This window comes from Arvicanthis niloticus, chromosome 13 (genome assembly GCF_011762505.2).
Source record: "Arvicanthis niloticus isolate mArvNil1 chromosome 13, mArvNil1.pat.X, whole genome shotgun sequence".
In the NCBI taxonomy this organism is placed as follows: domain Eukaryota; kingdom Metazoa; phylum Chordata; class Mammalia; order Rodentia; family Muridae; genus Arvicanthis; species Arvicanthis niloticus.
The window spans coordinates 76,257,328-76,274,053 of record NC_047670.1 but is presented as its reverse complement, the minus strand read 5'-3'; the positions used below and the strand labels follow the sequence as shown (position 1 = coordinate 76,274,053).

The 16,726-nt window shown below is 50.6% G+C and overlaps 1 protein-coding gene across 1 annotated transcript; it reads right to left on the bottom strand.

Annotated features, from left to right (window-relative positions):
- Window positions 1-651: 651 nt before the first annotated feature.
- On the bottom strand, window positions 652-4,402 carry Krt18 (keratin 18). Its single transcript, XM_034515947.3, has 7 exons — window positions 3,907-4,402; window positions 3,117-3,199; window positions 2,666-2,822; window positions 1,866-2,030; window positions 1,654-1,779; window positions 1,158-1,381; window positions 652-838 (listed from the first exon to the last, which is right to left on the bottom strand). Exons 1-7 carry the CDS (start codon window positions 4,300-4,302, stop codon window positions 718-720), a joined length of 1,272 nt encoding a protein of 423 aa, XP_034371838.1. The 5' UTR covers window positions 4,303-4,402; the 3' UTR covers window positions 652-717.
- Window positions 4,403-16,726: the final 12,324 nt, after the last annotated feature.

Below are 16,726 nucleotides of genomic sequence, written 5' to 3'. Positions count from 1 at the left end.
AGGGGGTCAGTTTTCTCTGGACTCTGCTAAAGACGTATACTTTTTTTTTTTCTTTCTTGTTTTTCCCCCAGAGAAGGTGCTTTAGGCCCAGGTTGGCTTTGAACTCATGATGTTCCTGTGTCTGTTTCCCAGGTACTGGGATTATAGGCCTGTGCCAACATGGGCTTTACTAAGTTCCTTCCTAGGCTTCCTTTTGAGACAAGGTCTCATCTAGCCCAGGCTGGTTTCAAATTTGCTATGATAACATTGAATTCTTGATTCTCTTGCCACTACCAAGCTCTAGGGTTTTAGAAGTGCACACCCACACCCAGCTCTTTTAGGAGGATATTGGCATGTGGTGCAGGCTGCCCTAGAATTTGCTAAATAGCCCAGATTGGCCTTGAACTCATGATCCTTCTGCCTCAACCTAAATCACATGTGCATGCCACCATGCCTGGTTTCTTCACCAGGTCTCTTGAATGGGAGGCTCTAGTTTTATTACACTTTCACCTCTACCTAGGACAGTCATATCTCCTACTTTGTCTTCTTTTAGATGTTTCTGGAACCCAAACTCTTCTGCCACAGTCCAATCCATGTAAAACCCTAGGGTCAAGAGACTTCTGCCTAATATACATGTGTGCAAGAAGGAAGACAGCCAAGGAAGACACAAAGTGATGTCCAGTGAACTCTCAACTTTTATTGGTTCCTCAGTCCCCAGAGGTTCCCTCCTTCTCAGCCTCAGTGCCTCAGAACTCTGGTGTCATTGGTCTCAGACACCACTTTGCCATCCACAATCTTACGGGTAGTTGTCTTCTGCACAGTTTGCATGGAGTTGCTGGAGTCCAGGGCATCGTTGAGACTGTAACAGATGACCAAGCCTTAGTTATAAACAGCTCAGAATAGAGGGGAGACAGAGAATGTGGAAGAAGGGTTCCCTGAGCCCCTTCTTTACCTCCAAAGTCTCCTCAGCCATTTCTTCCAGAAAAAAGAAACTCAGTGCCATCCCAAGGACAGCCAGAGGTAATACTTAATCATTCTTTTCTCACAGGAGGGAGCCCATAACTCACTCACTGGAGGCCACTGGTTAGTGGTTACCAACGAACAGACCCTGGGACTTCCCAAAGCTCCAGGAGTGGAGAAAAGCCCCTTGCTTGTATGGCTAGCATGGGACCACTCACCTGAAGTCTTCCCCATCCTCCAGCAAGCGGCGGTAGGTAGCAATCTCCGCCTCAAGCTTGACCTTGATGTTCAACAGGGCTTCATATTCCTGGGTCTGGCGCTGCCCCTCTGCCCGAGTTTGTGCCAGCTCTGACTCCAGGTGCAGAAGGACCCCATTGAGCTGCTCCATCTGTGCTTTGTATCGGGCCTCCACGTCCCCGAGGCTGTTCTCCAAGTTGATGTTCTGTAGGACACAGAGATAGGAGGGTGAGTCTCTACTCCTAGTCTGCTCAACCCTTCTTTCTCTGAAAGGGTCTTGATGCCTCTTATCTATCAAATGCTAGGCTACCGTGTGGGAGCAATGGGCAAATCAAATAGAAGTGACTCATCTTAGGGAATCTCTTGATTGGGAGTGGGGTTGTGGAGGAGGCTGAGGGATGAGACAGTTGGGGCTGAGGCCAAGTTTCTGAGGTCTGGACCCAGCAGAACTACAGCAAACAACTGGAGGCCACTCACCTGGTTTTTCATGGAGTCCAGGTCAATCTCCAAGGTCTGGAGGGTGCGTCTCAGCTCCGTGAGTGTGGTCTCAGCGTCCCTGATTTCTGCAGACTTGGTGGTGACTACTGTGGTACTCTCCTCAATCTGAAGGGTAAGAAGGGTCATTCAGGACCTGCTGTCCTTGGCACCTCCCCTTCATATGAGGGCAGCCAGCCTTTCCTAGTTTGTACCTGCTGAGACCAGTACTTGTCCAGTTCCTCGCGGTTCTTCTGAGCCAGCTCTTCATACTGGGCGCGGATGTCCGCCATGATCTTGCTGAGGTCCTGAGATTTGGGAGCATCTACTTCCACAGTCAACCCAGAACTGGCGATCTGGGCTTCCAGACCTTGGACTTCCTAAAGAATGCAGAGACAAGGGCAGGGGGCACTTAAGGTCAGAGTTCAACCCAGCATTTCATTACTGATGCTCTTTTCTAGACAGTGATGTTGTTGAGTGTGAAGGCAGAAGAGAGCAGAGGAAACTCTTGGCAAGCCTAGGTCTGGGTTTCTACTCCAGCTGGGCAGGAATGCCACTCACTTCTTGACAGCCTGAACCTGCCAACTCACAGGTGATCGTCTCTCCTTGTTTCTCTCCTTGTCTCTTCTTCCTTCCACAAATCTTACCTTAAGTTTCTTCCAGAAGGCCTGCATCAGCACCAGCTCCTAAGACTGGCAGTTCCCACGTTTGTCTCCAATTCAGGGTCTTACACAATCTCTGTTTTACTCTAGTAAGTCAGGCTGGCATTAAACTCAATTCTCCTGCCTCAGCTTTCCACATGGTAGGGCTGTACAAGCCAGGCCTTGACCTACATATCTTGATCTCATAGCAGTATAACTTGGGTGAGCTATAGAACAAGTGTGAGCCCATGGCTCTGCTCTTAAAACAGGCTAACAGCCCAGGCTGCTGTTTCCATGTGAGGCTGCTTTGGGGGCAGCCTGGTCCACCTAGTCTTGGCCCTTAGCTCCCAGGCCTAGTCAGTGGCCCCACTTACCTCCTCATGATTCTTCTTCATGAACAGCAGTTCCTCCTTGAGCGCTTCGATTTCTGTCTCCAGCTGCAGCCTTGTGATGTTGGTGTCATCTACCACCTTGCGGAGTCCATGGATGTCGTTCTCCACAGACTGGCGCATGGCCAGTTCTGTCTCATACCTGAAGGAGTGATGGTGATCAGCAGGCCCTACCTGATCTAGAACCTTCTCAACCAGTGCCACCTCCATTGACTAGCCTCGTGACCACCATAAACCAGTCACCCAGTCAGGTATCACTCCCTCAGCATGGTTCTGATTCTTGGCTGTGGAGCTTAAACTGGGCTGCAAAGATGAAGAGCTAACCCAGCAGTCAGTGGACCCTAACCCTAATAAGCCTCGGAAAGGAAAGGAACCCCACTCTAACACAGTTCCTGGAGTGGGCGGTCCTTAGGTCCAGCTGCAGCCCCAGACTTACTTGACTCTAAAGTCGTCAGCGGCAAGACGGGCATTGTCGATCTGCAGGACGATGCGGGCATTATCCACAGCATTCGCAAAGATCTGGGTGGATTAAAGCGGAGAGAGTTGCTCTGAGAGTTCCGGGTCAGTGGGAAAATGAGTCTTATGTTTCAATGAGTCCATCCCAGTCCCAGGAACAGCCAGAGGCTAGTGCTTCTATCTTCCCTTTCTACCTGAGACTCCTGTCCTTTTGGGGACTCCTTGTCCCTCTTTCTGGGCCTGCACTATCTGGATTGCTTATAAAAGCAGCTCCCAACAAGATTTCTTTGATCCTCTCCTGGCATCTTCTCCAGGTGCACCTGCTAACTCCCTGTCCTGGGACGCCCCCGCCTCCCGCCCCACTGGCCCCTCCTACAGGTAGGCTCCTGTTTACTCCTGGATGACTCAGCCTTAGCCACGTCCGCTTAACCCTCTAACTGTCCCTACTGAAAAAGAAGTGAGTGTCTGGGTTCATTTTATGACCCCCACCCCCCCCCCCCCAACCCCGCTTTCAATCCTGTTCCCTTCCCACTACACTGCTGGGGGAAGCCGGCTCCCGTGTGTAGCCACTACGCTTGGGATTCCTACAGGTTCTGGGTGGGAATTCAGAGTATTCCTAACTGCATCCCATAGAGTGGGGGGATGTGATGAATGTGGTAAGAGTGGAGGGAGTGAACCGCCCACACCCTATTCAAGTTTGGGAGTGTGGGCACACAGGATTCACAGGACAGCTGGGAGCTACTGCTCCCCCCCACCTTCAGGCCCCTTACCTGAGCCCTCAGGTCTTCGATGGTCTTGAAGTAGTGGCTCCAGTCTCTGACGCCCTGGGGCCCCTTCTTCTCCAGATGTTCCCGGATTTTGATCTCCAGTCTCCTGTTCTCAGTCTCCAGGCTCTTCACCTTGTCTAGGTAGCTGGCCAGGCGGTCGTTCAAGTCTTGCATGGTCTCCTTCTCCGTCTGGATTCCACCCATTCCCGCCAGGCCTGCGGACCCCACAGAGCCACCCCAGACGGAGCGGGACACGGATATCCGGGACCCGGAGCCCCCAGCACCTGCATAGACACTGGCTGCGCTGCTGGCAGGCCGGACCCGCTGGCTGGGAGCCCGCACCGACCCCAGGGACCGGTAGTTGGTGGAGAAGGTGGTGGAGCGGGTGGTGAAGCTCATCTTGTCTGGAGAGGATAGCGAAGCGGGAGACCAGGACAGGAGTTCCGTCGCGGTGGGCAGCAGCCCTCGACTCGTTTTATATCGCCGCGAGAAGAGGTGGGGACCTCCTCCGAAGGCCCCGCCCCGCCACCGGAGCCGCGGGCGCCAAGACCAGGATTCCCGTGACCTACCGGGTCGCAGCCCTTTTTGGCTTCTGCACACGCCCTCAGCATACCTGCCACCCTTACCGACACAGGGAGGGGGTGATTAATGGGTGCACAAAGGATAGCAGGTGGTGTTAGCCCTTGAGTGTTTTCAGAGCAGGAAATGGCGTTTTAAAATATCCGTTTACACAGATAGAAGAGGGGTCCACTAGGGTGAAGATTTTGTGGCGTGTCCCCAATTTAAGTCTGGAGGCAGTCCTGGAACCCCAGGAATCCTGGGGAAAGAAAATTGGGAGCTCAAGAAGAGGAAGAGAAACACGAACCTAAACGAGGTCTCTTGGTTTTCCCGGCTCTGGTCCCATGGTCCCAAGACACTGCTGTGGCTCCATAGGGAACCATGGAAATACATATTCTCAAACACGCGGGAACACGTGTCCTCATTCAACTCATTCCCTGGAGGCTTTAGCCCGGCCCTTGTGATCATGTAGAAGAGGTAGCCCTATGTCCGGACACCTACCATTTTCTTTCTTCTCCTCACCCTTCGTTTTTTTGAGACAGGGTCTCATGTAGCTTGGGCTAGTCTTGAACTTTCCAGGCAGCTGAGGATGACCTTCAACTCTTGATCTTCCTGTCCCACTTTTGAACTACTGGGATCCCAGGCTTGAGACTCGATCACTCTCAGCTTACAGAGTGCGGAGGATCAAATCCAAGGCCTCGAGTCCACAGGTAGACCACCTTACTAGCTGAGAACATAGCCAGCCCAAGAGCACATAGATTTAACCAGTATTTGCTAGACACCTTCTAGTAGCCATGGGAACAGCAAGGAAGAGAGACCACTGTCCCTCCTATAGACTGTATGTGTCTGGACAGGTTGGGGTCTTGAGTCAATAGACCAGATGTGTAGAAACAGCCTACTAAGTTTGAACCAGATTGCCTGTCCCTCCATCCCCCACCCTGACCTCTGCCACTCCCTTAAATCTGCCTTCTCCTGCTTCTGGGCCTTTTCTTCTTTCCTTCCTGGTCAGTCTTTATAATACTCTCTGGCCTTCCAACTTGTTCCCTGGGGGAAAGAGGCCCCGCCAGCTGGATGACCACTCCTGCTGAATTGAGGAGGGAGAAACCCTGAGGTTGGAGTCGATCAGCACCAGGAGCCCGTTTTTCCAGCAGGACTTGGTGTTTGCTATACCTGTGGCCATGCTCTTTGCTCTGGAGTGGACCTATTGATCCTTATCGAGCGGCCAGCTGAACTGACTCTGTGTGTGTGTGTGCAGACAGAAAAGTAAAACCAGGAGAGAGAGGGGCCCTAGAAAGAGTTCAGGTCTGCAGATCAGGCAAGAGAAAAGAACAGGACTGATGCATGCTGGGTGCGAATGGATTGTTCGAAGCCTGCCTCCTTCTGGATGGGAAAACCTGGGAGACTCTGTGGAACTTGGCTGGGGAAGCTGGGTGTTGCCAGAGACAGCCAGGCAAATGGAATGCAAAATAACATACAAACAAATGCCCACAGGCTTTGCATGAAAGCTGGTGTGTGTGTGTGTGTGTGTGTGTGTGTGTGTTTGGAGATCCCAGCCAGTTAAAAGGCTTTCAATTTTACAAACTCTCCCCCACCCTGAATTCCACAATTGGTCTATTTTATATAACTATACAATGGAAGTGTAATGATTAAATGTTCTGTGGACAGCTTTTTGCTGTCTTTAAGTTTTATTTTATCCAACTTGGGTACTTTGCTGGTTGGATGACTTCAGGAAGAAAGTCATTAAACTGAATTTCAGGTTTGTTTTTTACTTCTATGGGTAGGACAAAAAAAAAAAAAAAAAAAAAAAAAAAAAAAAGAAAGAAAAGAAAAAAAGAACTGTTCGTCTGTTTAGTCTTTTGGGAGGCAGTCCTAACGGGAATGTTAATACAGCACTCATTCCTGAAGAAACAGGAATTACTTATTGCAGAGTGAGGCCTCCCTTAGGAGGGCGTGGGGAGACTTCAAGTCACGTCCAACCACTGGTGGACTTTAAATTCTTTCAACAATGACTAGAAGACCCTAGAATTCTTCTCTAAGCCCCTGGGTAGATCCTGCTCTGATTTTGCCCCACCCCTGCAGCGCTGGCCCTTCTGTGGCAGGAAGGTTTGCTGTGGTCTGGAGAGCTGCAGTATCTCCTTATCTCATAGCTAACGTAGATGGTCGCATTCCTGACCTCTTGCAGCATCGGGGCAAATACCGACCTCCGGAGTCCAGTGCCAGCTGGTCTTTTCCCCAGCAGTTCCAGATTTCTCTGGAATCAGACCTTAAAGCTTGACCTGACAGTCTCCAGACAGTCTCTAGAAGGGTTGGGGAGAGTAGCATGAGGGAATAGTTTCGATCCAAGATCCCCGGGCCTGGGCCTCGGGGCTGTGGGTGGCCAGGTGAAGGTAATGGAGCAGCAGCAAAACCAGGCGGTGGGGGGCGGGGAGGAAGGAGCAAGCGGCCAGCCAAGGAGCACTCAGAACAAAGACTTGAAAAGAGTGGCGTGGGGGAGATGTGGGGTGGGCTGGGGGAGATGGGAGGGGGGAAGGAGAAGGAAATGGTCACCTCCCCCAGGCCCTGCATTCCCTTGTCCCGCGGAAGGGGAGGGAACCTGCACTGCAGGTTTAACTAGGAGAAAGCTCAGCGGTGGTGACTGTGGGGTGGGCTGCGGCTGCCTCCCCACAGCAACAGCCCCCCCCCCCCCGCATTCTCATATGCACTCTCCTACTAGGGGCTATAACCATGCTCTGTACAAACTTGATAGTGGGAGATTGGAGAGGATTCTGAGGGTCTGGAGTTAGTTGCCCCAGAGATTGTTATCGGTCTGGCTATCCCTCGCCCAGTGACTTTCTGAACACTTCCCCCCCCCCACCCCGCCGCCCAGCTCCAAGAAGGGGGGTGGGGTGGGAAGTGTTCAGAAAGTCACTCCAGGTCTATGTGGAGGGTCTTTACGGGTTCCACCATCTTTCTTGGAGCACACTATGTGGTCCAGGTTGGCCTGGGGTGTGCCCTGTGATTATTTATCCTTTTTGAGACGGTTTCAAAATGTTGCCCAGGCTGGCCCTGAATGTATGATCTTCCAGAGAGCTGGGATTATAGCCTGAGCCTCTCCTTGAAGGACTAAGTGAGTTAGGGTTGGAGAAAATGGGGGATGAGGTGAGGGAAAGTGTTAGAGGTAGGGAGACTCAGTCTCCCTCAGAGCAGGGGTTGGCACAGCTCTGAGACCTGGAAAAATGAGATGGAACTTTGGGTAAAATGAGTTGGTGGAGAATGGACTTGGAGGGGCAGCTCAGTAAATGCTTTGGGTTTAAACAGTTATTGAAAAGGGTGAGCTGGGCAGGTAGGTGGACCACACCTTCAATCTCAGCACTTGGGAGGCAGAGACAGGAGGACCAGTCCTCCAAAACACATAGGGAATTTGAAGCCAGTCTCAGTTACCTGGATGACCAGTATCATAAAGTGGGTTCTAGAGAGTTGGGAAGACTGAAGAGAGCCTGGAGGGTGGGGGAGCACAACGCACAGCTTCAGGTGCTGCTGGGGAGCAGGGGGCACTGGGGAGCGACCTTCAGAAGTCCGTGGAGGTCTCCTTCCATCTGAAGTCCTAGGGCTGCAGGATGGAGTTGGGGTCCTAAGGGCTCCATGAAGGAATGCTCCCCCAGAGTGGGAGGGCAGGGATGCAAGGATGCTTTCAGTTGTTCAGAGGGCGCTTTCTCAGGCTAATGGAAGAGGAAAACTCTACACTCTTGCTCAAGAGCACCTGTATGCCTGCCAGGGCTCTCCAGGTGCTAAAGCTGATACCCTAGAAACTCCATGGCTCCTGATCTCCGCGGGGGCTCCTGATCTCCGCGCGGCCTCCTTCCTTAGGGTGGCTTTGCCCGATCTCTTCTTCCCTCCCTTCCCTTCCTGTTCTGTCTTCAGGTGCAACCCCAATACCTCAGAGTTCCCTCCCTAGAGTCTGCCCAGAGGAGAACCTTCACAGTCCCTCTTCTGTTTTTAGACAGGGTCCCTCTGTGCAGCTCTGGCTGCCCTGGAACTCACGATGTAGACCAGGTTGGCTCTGAACTCAGAGATCCACCTGCCCCTGCCTCCTGAGCGCGCCAGGATTAAAAGCACCGCCACACCAAGCAACCGACATGATCTTAAGCAAACAGCATGAGTCTTGGTCTCTTCAGCAGTAGCAACGTAGGGCTAAGGGTGTGGTCCTAAGAGGGAGTCTACAGAAAAGAGCAGTAGTGTGGCCAAGAATCTGTTCTTAAAAGCACGCAGCCAATCTCCTGTGACCGGTACTTTTTCTCTTTCAGCCTTTTGACTTGGCAGAGCCTCAGGCAGTGAGTGCCTGGAGAGATCTCCTTATAAGTACCTAGAAAACAAAGGCTGGAGTTTAGGGAAGCAGTAGGTGTAACTGGCCTTCATGCAAACTGAAAAGAGGTGCGTCTACCCTTTGTATCCTTGGTTGGGGGGTCCTGGATCCCTGCACAGCACCATGCAGGGTCCTCTCTAGATCCACCGTCTAAGAGGATTTAGGTAGAACTTGAGTGTGAAGGGAAGGAAAAGAAGTGAGAGAGACTGTCCAGTGAGATGGCTCAGCCAGTAAAGGTGCTTGCTGTTAAGCCTCAAGACCTGAGTTCAATCCCTGGAACTCGAATGGTAGAAGAAGTTAACAGTCATCTTCTGACCTCCACATATGTGTGCACTCACAAATAAATATGTATAAATATAAAAAATGAACAAGTGCTGGCCTGGTGTGCAGGCCTTTAATCCCAGCACAGAAAGGCAGAGACAAGAGGATCTCTGTGAGTTCAAGGCTGGCCTGGCCCACATAGTAAGACCCTATCTCAAAACAAATGAAGTTTTAATAAAATAAGGTTTCCAAGGGGATGGGATGTGGCTTTGTGGTGCAGTGCTTGCCTCACAAGCACAAGGCCCTGGCTCCATCCCCAGTGTCACAGCAGAACAAAGCACCAGACTGTTGAGAAGGAAACAGGAAGGGGACCACCCCCTCGGAGGTGGCAGGGTGAGTGGAAGGTTTCCCTAGGGAGCATGGCACTGTATAGCAAGGCTGCTCATGTTGTGTTTTATAAAAAATAAAAAGAAGCTACTCCTCCAAGTTTGGTGGAGGCGAGGGATGGTGCCTGGTAAAGGGGGCGCCTCTGTGGGCCCATGCTGAGGCAGCCCTTCCCTTTGAGGTATCAGCCACACGACAACCATATAGTATAGAATAGAGTTTATTCAGGGCATGGGGAGGGGAGTTGAAGGGGTAGGAGAGAGAGAGAGAGAGAGAGAGAGAGAGAGAGAGAGAGAGGAATTGAGGCCAGCCATGAACACGTGGAGAAAGGAGGGGGAAGGGAATGGGGAGAGAAGAGACAGAGTGGGAAGAGGGTAAGAGAGCAAAAGAGTGAGGAGGAGGAGGAGGCAAACAGCCCCCTTTATAGTGTTGCCAGGTAACTGTGGGGCAGAGCCTAGAAGGAAAGCTAACAGTTCAGCCATTACAGAAAGCAGACCTGCTGACACTTGCTTTTTACGGTTCTATGGTGAGAAGACCAGAGGCAATGGAAGTTGGTAGCAGCAACCATTGAGCCCAGCAAAGAACCTTGAGGAAGTGACATTCAAACAGAAACATGGTACTAGTAGGTGGCGGAGCTGGGACTCAGGTAGCCATGCTGCTCTCTCTCCTCCAGCGGGAAGGGTGTGGGAGGTGTGTGAAAGGCAACCAGAGGCCTCAGTGGAAAGCTGGTTAGGAGTGAGAGTGGAGTTCCAGATGTCTGAGGTTGACACCAGCTGTGTGAAAAACAAGGGAAGGCACCAGGCACAGTGTTGCTTGTCCCTAATCCCAGCACACAGGAGGCAGAGGCAGGTGTATCTCTGTGCGTTCAAGGCCAGCCTGGTCTACAGAGTGAGTTCCAGGACAGCCAGGTCTACACAGAGAGAATCTGATTAAACATAAACAAACAAACAAACAAGTGAAATAAAAAGAAAAGCAAGAGAAGGTTGGGCATAGTGGCTCATTTTTATAATTTTAGCACTGGGGTGAGTCAGGAGGTTCATGAGTTCAAGGCCAGCCTCAGCTACAAAGCAAGTTTGAGATTAGCCTAGACTACAGGAGACTGTTTAAAAACAAAACAAAACCAAGTGAAGGAGCTAGAAAGATGGCTCAGTGGTTAAGAGCAGTGACTACTCTTTCAAAGGACCCAGGTTCAATTCCCAGCACCCACATAGCAACTCACAACTGTCTGTAGCTCCAGTTGCAGGGGATCTGACACCATCACAGAAACATACATGCAGGCAAAACACCAATGCAGATAAAATCTATAAATAAATAGGTTGGAGGGGAGTTGGGGGAGGGAGATTATCAGAGGAATCTGGGTCTGAACAAGGATGACTGAAGCTCATAGACGGGACATTGTTATGTAGCCCAGCCTGTCCCATTTCAGCCTCTGAGTACTCATCAGGCTTGGCTTAAGCACCGCTCATGAACCAGCTTCTGGTCTACATCTCCTTCTCTTCCTCAGTCTCTTCTTCTTCTAAAATTTATCTTATTTATTGATGAAATGGTTTCTATCTGTAGTAAAAATTGGCATGGGACTTACTACACAACCTAGCTGGTCTCAAACTTGAGGCAATTCTCCCGCCTCAGCCTCTCAGGTGCTATAGTTATAGCTTGAACCCCCACGCCAAGCTTATATCTCTTCCTTGATCTGCTCACTCAACGCTTTTGCCCATTGTAGAAAATTATGGGCTTAAAAATTATGAAAAATCGAGACTTTAAATAAATTTGTATGTATATATATTAACACGTTTATATTCAAATTCATTATATATGATTTATGATGTCTTTTTTTCTCCTCTTTCTTCCTATTTTGTTTTTTGTTTGTTTTGTTTTCAAGATAGAGTCTGACTATGTAGCCCTGGCTGTCCTGAAACTCAGAGTGCCCTGCCTGTGCCCCCTGCTGGGGTGAAAAGTGTGCAATACTGTGCCTGGCTTCTTTCTTCAAATTTTTGTATTATATTAACTAACTCTCTCTCTCTGTCTCTCTGTCTCTCTGTCTCTCTGTCTCTCTCTCTCTCTCTCTCTCCACACACACACACACACACACACACACACACACATATATATATATATATATATATCTGTCTCTCTCATGTGCACGTGTATGTGTCTGTGTTTGTGCATGTGTGTATGTGTGTCTCTGTGTGTATATGTGTGTGTGCACACGCATGAGTGCTGTGTGTGATGGACACATCCTACAGAGCACCTGTGGAGTCAGTTCTCTCCTTTCACCATGTAGGTCATTGGGGATCGAACTAGACATCAGACTGGAGGCAAGCACTGTTACCATTGACCCATCTTGCTGGCCCATCCTTTTCTTCTCTTAACAACATCTTTTAATGAGGTGTTCTTAGTGTTTTGTTGTTGCTTTGGCTTTTGAGACAAGGCTGGCCTTGGGTTAGCTGTGCAGCTGAGGATGACCTTGAACTTCTAACCCTCCCCCTCTACTTCAACTACCACCAAAACAGTATCTACCTCCTCAAACAACAGTAGCCCATGTTACGCATGTGTGGTGTATCAGGCACAGCACTTTAAAGAAATCACACTGCTTTGTCTCCACTAGTCCAGTGAGGCAGTTCTTGTGTCTGAGCTTCAGGCAATGCCAGGCTTCTGGCTTTGGAGGCAGGAGATGTTGCCTGCCAGGCAGGGATTAATGGTCCTTAGCTAGTGTTACTTGGCTATTCAGTTTGGAACCTGTTTAGTTGGGATTTCTGTTGCTGTGATAAAACAGTGGGACCAAAAGCTTGGGGAGGAAGGGATTTCTTTTATCTTACACTTCCAGATCACAGTCTATCACCGAAGGAAGTCAGAACAGGAACTCAAAGCAGGAACCTGGAGGCAGAGGCCATTGTCCTTACTCGCTTGCTCCTCATGGCCTGCTCAGCCTGCTGTCTTGTAAGATCTAGGACCACCTACTCTGGGATGGCACCAACCACCGTGGGTGGGGGGCCCTTTCACATCAATCATTGTTCATGAAAATACCCTACAGACTTGCCTACAGACAGATTTTATAGAGTCATTTTCTCAATTAAGATTTTCTCTTCCCAGATATATTTGGGTTTGTGTCAGGTAGACAAAGTCACCCACCACAGCACCTGCAGATTTGAGGTGAGATATCAGGTGACCACTAAGACATAGATGGGCAGCTGTCATGAATGTCCCAAGGTGTTGACCACCCAGGGAGGATTACCCAGAAGAAAAGAGATGGAGGCAGATTCAAATAGCCTCTGTGGGGGAGTTCCCTGTGTCACTAGCTGTTAGCAGTGCATGTCAGAGTTTCAAAGGGTACATGGCCTGCCAAAAAAGTGCATTATTAAGAATGATGGTTGCAGGCTGGAGAGATGGATTAGTGGTTAAGAGCACTGGCTGTTCTTCCAGAGGTCCTGAGTTCAATTCTTACACATGGTGGCTCCATGTAATGGATCTGTAATGGGATCCAATGCCCTCTTCTGGTGTGCCTGAAGACAGCTACAGTGTACTCACATATAAAATAAATAAATAAACCTTTTGAACCGGGCTCTGATGGCACATGCCTTTAATCTCAGCATTCGGGAGGCAGAGGCAGGAGGATCTCTGAGTTTGAGACCAGCCTGGACTAGAAAGCAAGTTCCAGGACACCCAGGGTGACACAGAGAAACCCTGTTTCAAGACCAAAATGAAACAACAACAGAATGATGGTTGGGGCTGGAGAGATGGCTCAGTGGTTAAGACTGTCGTTCCAGAGGATCCGGGTTCAGTCCCTGGCTCCCATGTAGTGGTTCACAACCGTCAATTCTAGTTCCAGGAGATCTGATACCTTCTTCTGGACTTCAATGACACCAGGCACCCACTTGCTGCCTATGCATAATGCAGGCTAGACATTCACATGCTTAAGATAAAATAAAAAATAAAATCTTGAAAAAGGATTGATGGTGGCAGACATGGGGGACCTGATTGGCCAAAAATTTGTGATTTGGTGACAGGAAATAGCAGTGAAGATTCTGGTCCTTCATACAAGCCAAGAAGGCCCCTCTTTACCTCGGAAGGCATTGCAGTCTTTCCCTCCTAGATGATGTCCACAGGCTCCCTTCTCTGCAGTCAGAGCGGTTCCTCATTCCCTCTGACTCAGAAGTCGGGAAGGCCTCTTATCATAGGCAGTATCTGTCTCTGGTCTCAGTTGAGAAAGCACACAAGAAGGCTTGAGAAGGGATAAAATGTTTCTATAAAATGAGTGGCCCCTCCTCATCTTGGGGCTGGCTCCCACTTGGCCACAAGAGGGTGCTGGGTTAGAGCAGACCTCGGTGGCACACATGTGGCAGGCTGGCAGCAGAGCCTAGGGGCTGGGCATGGCCCCACCCCTTGTTCAGGACCTTTGCTCCCAGCCCTCACTGTGCTGGCTTTAGTTGCCATGGCAACCTTTAGTTTGTATAAACAGAGTCATCCTCATGCTGTCCAGGTAACTGACACCTAAGTGTCTCCCCAGGGATAGGCTGGAGTTTCAACTGTTTGGCGGCCCCTAAACCCTCAGGGGAGGTCAAAGGAGGGTGAATCATTGCATTTCGGCCCTTTACCTTTTTTGGTCTTGCTCTGCTGCCCCTCACCCAACCTGTGTCCTCCTAGAGTTGGAAAGGGCTGGGACTCACTTGGGGGGGGGGGGCATTAGCACAGGTAGTGCGTGCGTGCGGGGTGGTGGTAGGGCGGAGGGATGTTGGCTTTTGCCCTGCTACCCAGAGACTTTGCTGCCATTCCCGGGATCGGAGAGAGGCAGTCATTGATCATTTCTTCCTTATTCTCCACATTCTTGGATCCAGATTGAGGGCGAGAAGGCGGGGAGAAAAGTGGACAACAGGACCTGTCTGGGTGGAACTGGCTCGCACGCCCGCTCTGCAGAGCAGAACGTGGCAGTGTCCTGAGGTGCTACGGTTTGCAGTGCGAGAGCTGTGGGCATAGAATCCCAGACCCCGCTCGAACCCTGATCACTGTTCATGGCGCAAATTGCTTTTCAAAGTACTGGGTTCCTCACACAAAAATAAAGATAATAACACTGAACTCCCAGGATCATGGTGATGATCCGCCGGGACAAATAAAAATGTCCACAGTCCACACATAGACTGGAGTTACAATCGGGGTGCTTAGCTGTGCCCACAGCGAGTGAAATCCAGTCCAGGGATTCGACGGAGGCTTGTTGGGAGGGTCTCGGGTGGCTTCTCTCTGGATGCTGGGGGGAGGAGGGCTGCCATATTGTGTTCATTCAGTAAATGTTTGCTGAATGTTGGGTGTGTGGAGCTGGCAGGGAGGGCCAGGCTTCAGCAGCAGGTGTAGTTGGCCAAGAGGCACAGGACGAGGGAGGAGGGAGGGCACAGCCCTGGGGGGCGGGCTCAGCGTGGCAGCCAGTGCCAGGTGGGCAAGACTCAGCCTCAGGGGACAGATGAGAGCTATGACCTTTATTCAGAAGGTGATGGGAAGCTCGGGCTTGGGAATGGCAGGATCAAAGCGGTGTTTGTAGAAGATTGGCCAGCCTGCGTGCTGGCAGAGGACTGCTCCGATCGAGTGGGGGAGGAGAAGGGAACATTTCCTTACCTGGCTAGGGAAAGTGTGGTTACCAGAGGTCAGTGATGTCATCGATACCACCTGCAGAGGGGCTGATTTGCACGTCTTCCTGACTGGTCTCGCTTGCCTGTGAGAAGGGAGGGGAGCTTGGCAGGGGGCTGGGGAATTTCTCAGGGACACCAGGAACCAGAGAACAGAGCCTCCTTTTTCTCCCCTGTCCCTTCCCAGATCTGCTTAGGGTGGAGGCGTGACAGGGGGCACCGGCCTGGCAGTAGGCTGTCCCTTTGTTTCTCAACCCTGCTCTGGTCTCCTAAGTTGAATCTTAGGTTTTGAAACTCACAGAAAGAGAAACCGTTCGGCCCCATTAACAACTGGTTGTCAACTCAGAACAGAGGGGAAATTGAGAGACAGTGTTGTGCCTTGCTTTCCTGGGAGGGGAATTTTGGCTTAGGGCTGGCTGGTAAGACTCTAGGCCCCTAGCCTTCATGAGAATCAGTCACCTGGCCCACCTCTTCACCCAGCTGTGCAGAGAGGCAGATCCCCTCTGCTCCCATCTCACTTCAGAATGACCACATATCCGGGAGTGAGTCAGGTGTGCCTCAGGCCCCAGCCTTGGGCTCTGACTCAGCCTGAGCTCTTGGAACCTCAGGAGAGCCTGGGAGATAAGGTTTATGGCTCTGGCTTGGGTAAGGCCCTGCACACAGGCCACCCAGCTGCATTCCACTGGTGAGATGGGGGATGGATCACTCAGGCTTCCCCAGGAATTCGGACTGTCTGACAGCTCTGTTTTCAGAAGCCCATTAAGCATCTCAGCTTCTGGAGGTCATATCTGCATGCTCAGGCCCTGCCCTGTGGAGGCTGGGTTTGCCCACTATGTGTTTGGCTGCTGGGCAGCCTGATCCTGACAAGACTCTCTCCCTTCCTTTCCCCATCACTCCTCTCAGTTCTGAGAGAGGGAGAGAGAGAGAGAGAGAGAGAGAGAGAGAGAGAGAGAGAGAGAGAGAGAGAAAGGGAGAGGGAGGGGGGAAGAGGAGGGAGGGAGAGGGGGAGAAGGAAAGGGGAGAAGGAGTGGGGGAGGGGGAGAGGGAGATATTGATTGATTGATCAATCGATTCTTGGTTAGAAAGTCGTTTCTTCATTCTAGCCTTTTGCTCCTTTTTTTCACAGGCTGTCAGTGTACTGAGAAAGTAAGTTGAGGCAGACTAGCTTGGATCTTTTTAGGTGAGGGAGAGAGACAGGAAAGAGAAAATTCTCTGTTTCTTTGTTTCTTTCTTTTTTGAAACAGGATTTCTCTGTGTAGAACTCACTCTGTAGACCAGGCTGGCCTCAAACTTAGACATCTGCCTGCCTCTGCCTCCCGAAGGCTGGGATTAAAGGTGAGCAGCACCACTGCCCAGCTGAGGACACCTTTTAATTGTGTACTTTATTTTACACAAGGGCCCAGATCAAAGCTGATGCCTTTCTCATGCTGTTCATGCTGTTCATGCTGTTCTCTGCTGTTCATCAGAAGCTGATGCCTTTCTCATGCTGTCTGCTGTTCATCAGAAGGAAGCAGCCTGTTCAGTATAACTCAGCAACTCAGAGACTCGCTGGCACTGGAATTCAGCTTATTTTGTTCCCAAGTGGAATTTTTTTTTTTTTTTTTGCTAGTTTACATTGTTCTACATTTAGACAATTCTCAAAACAAAAAATTTATTGAATTTTGTT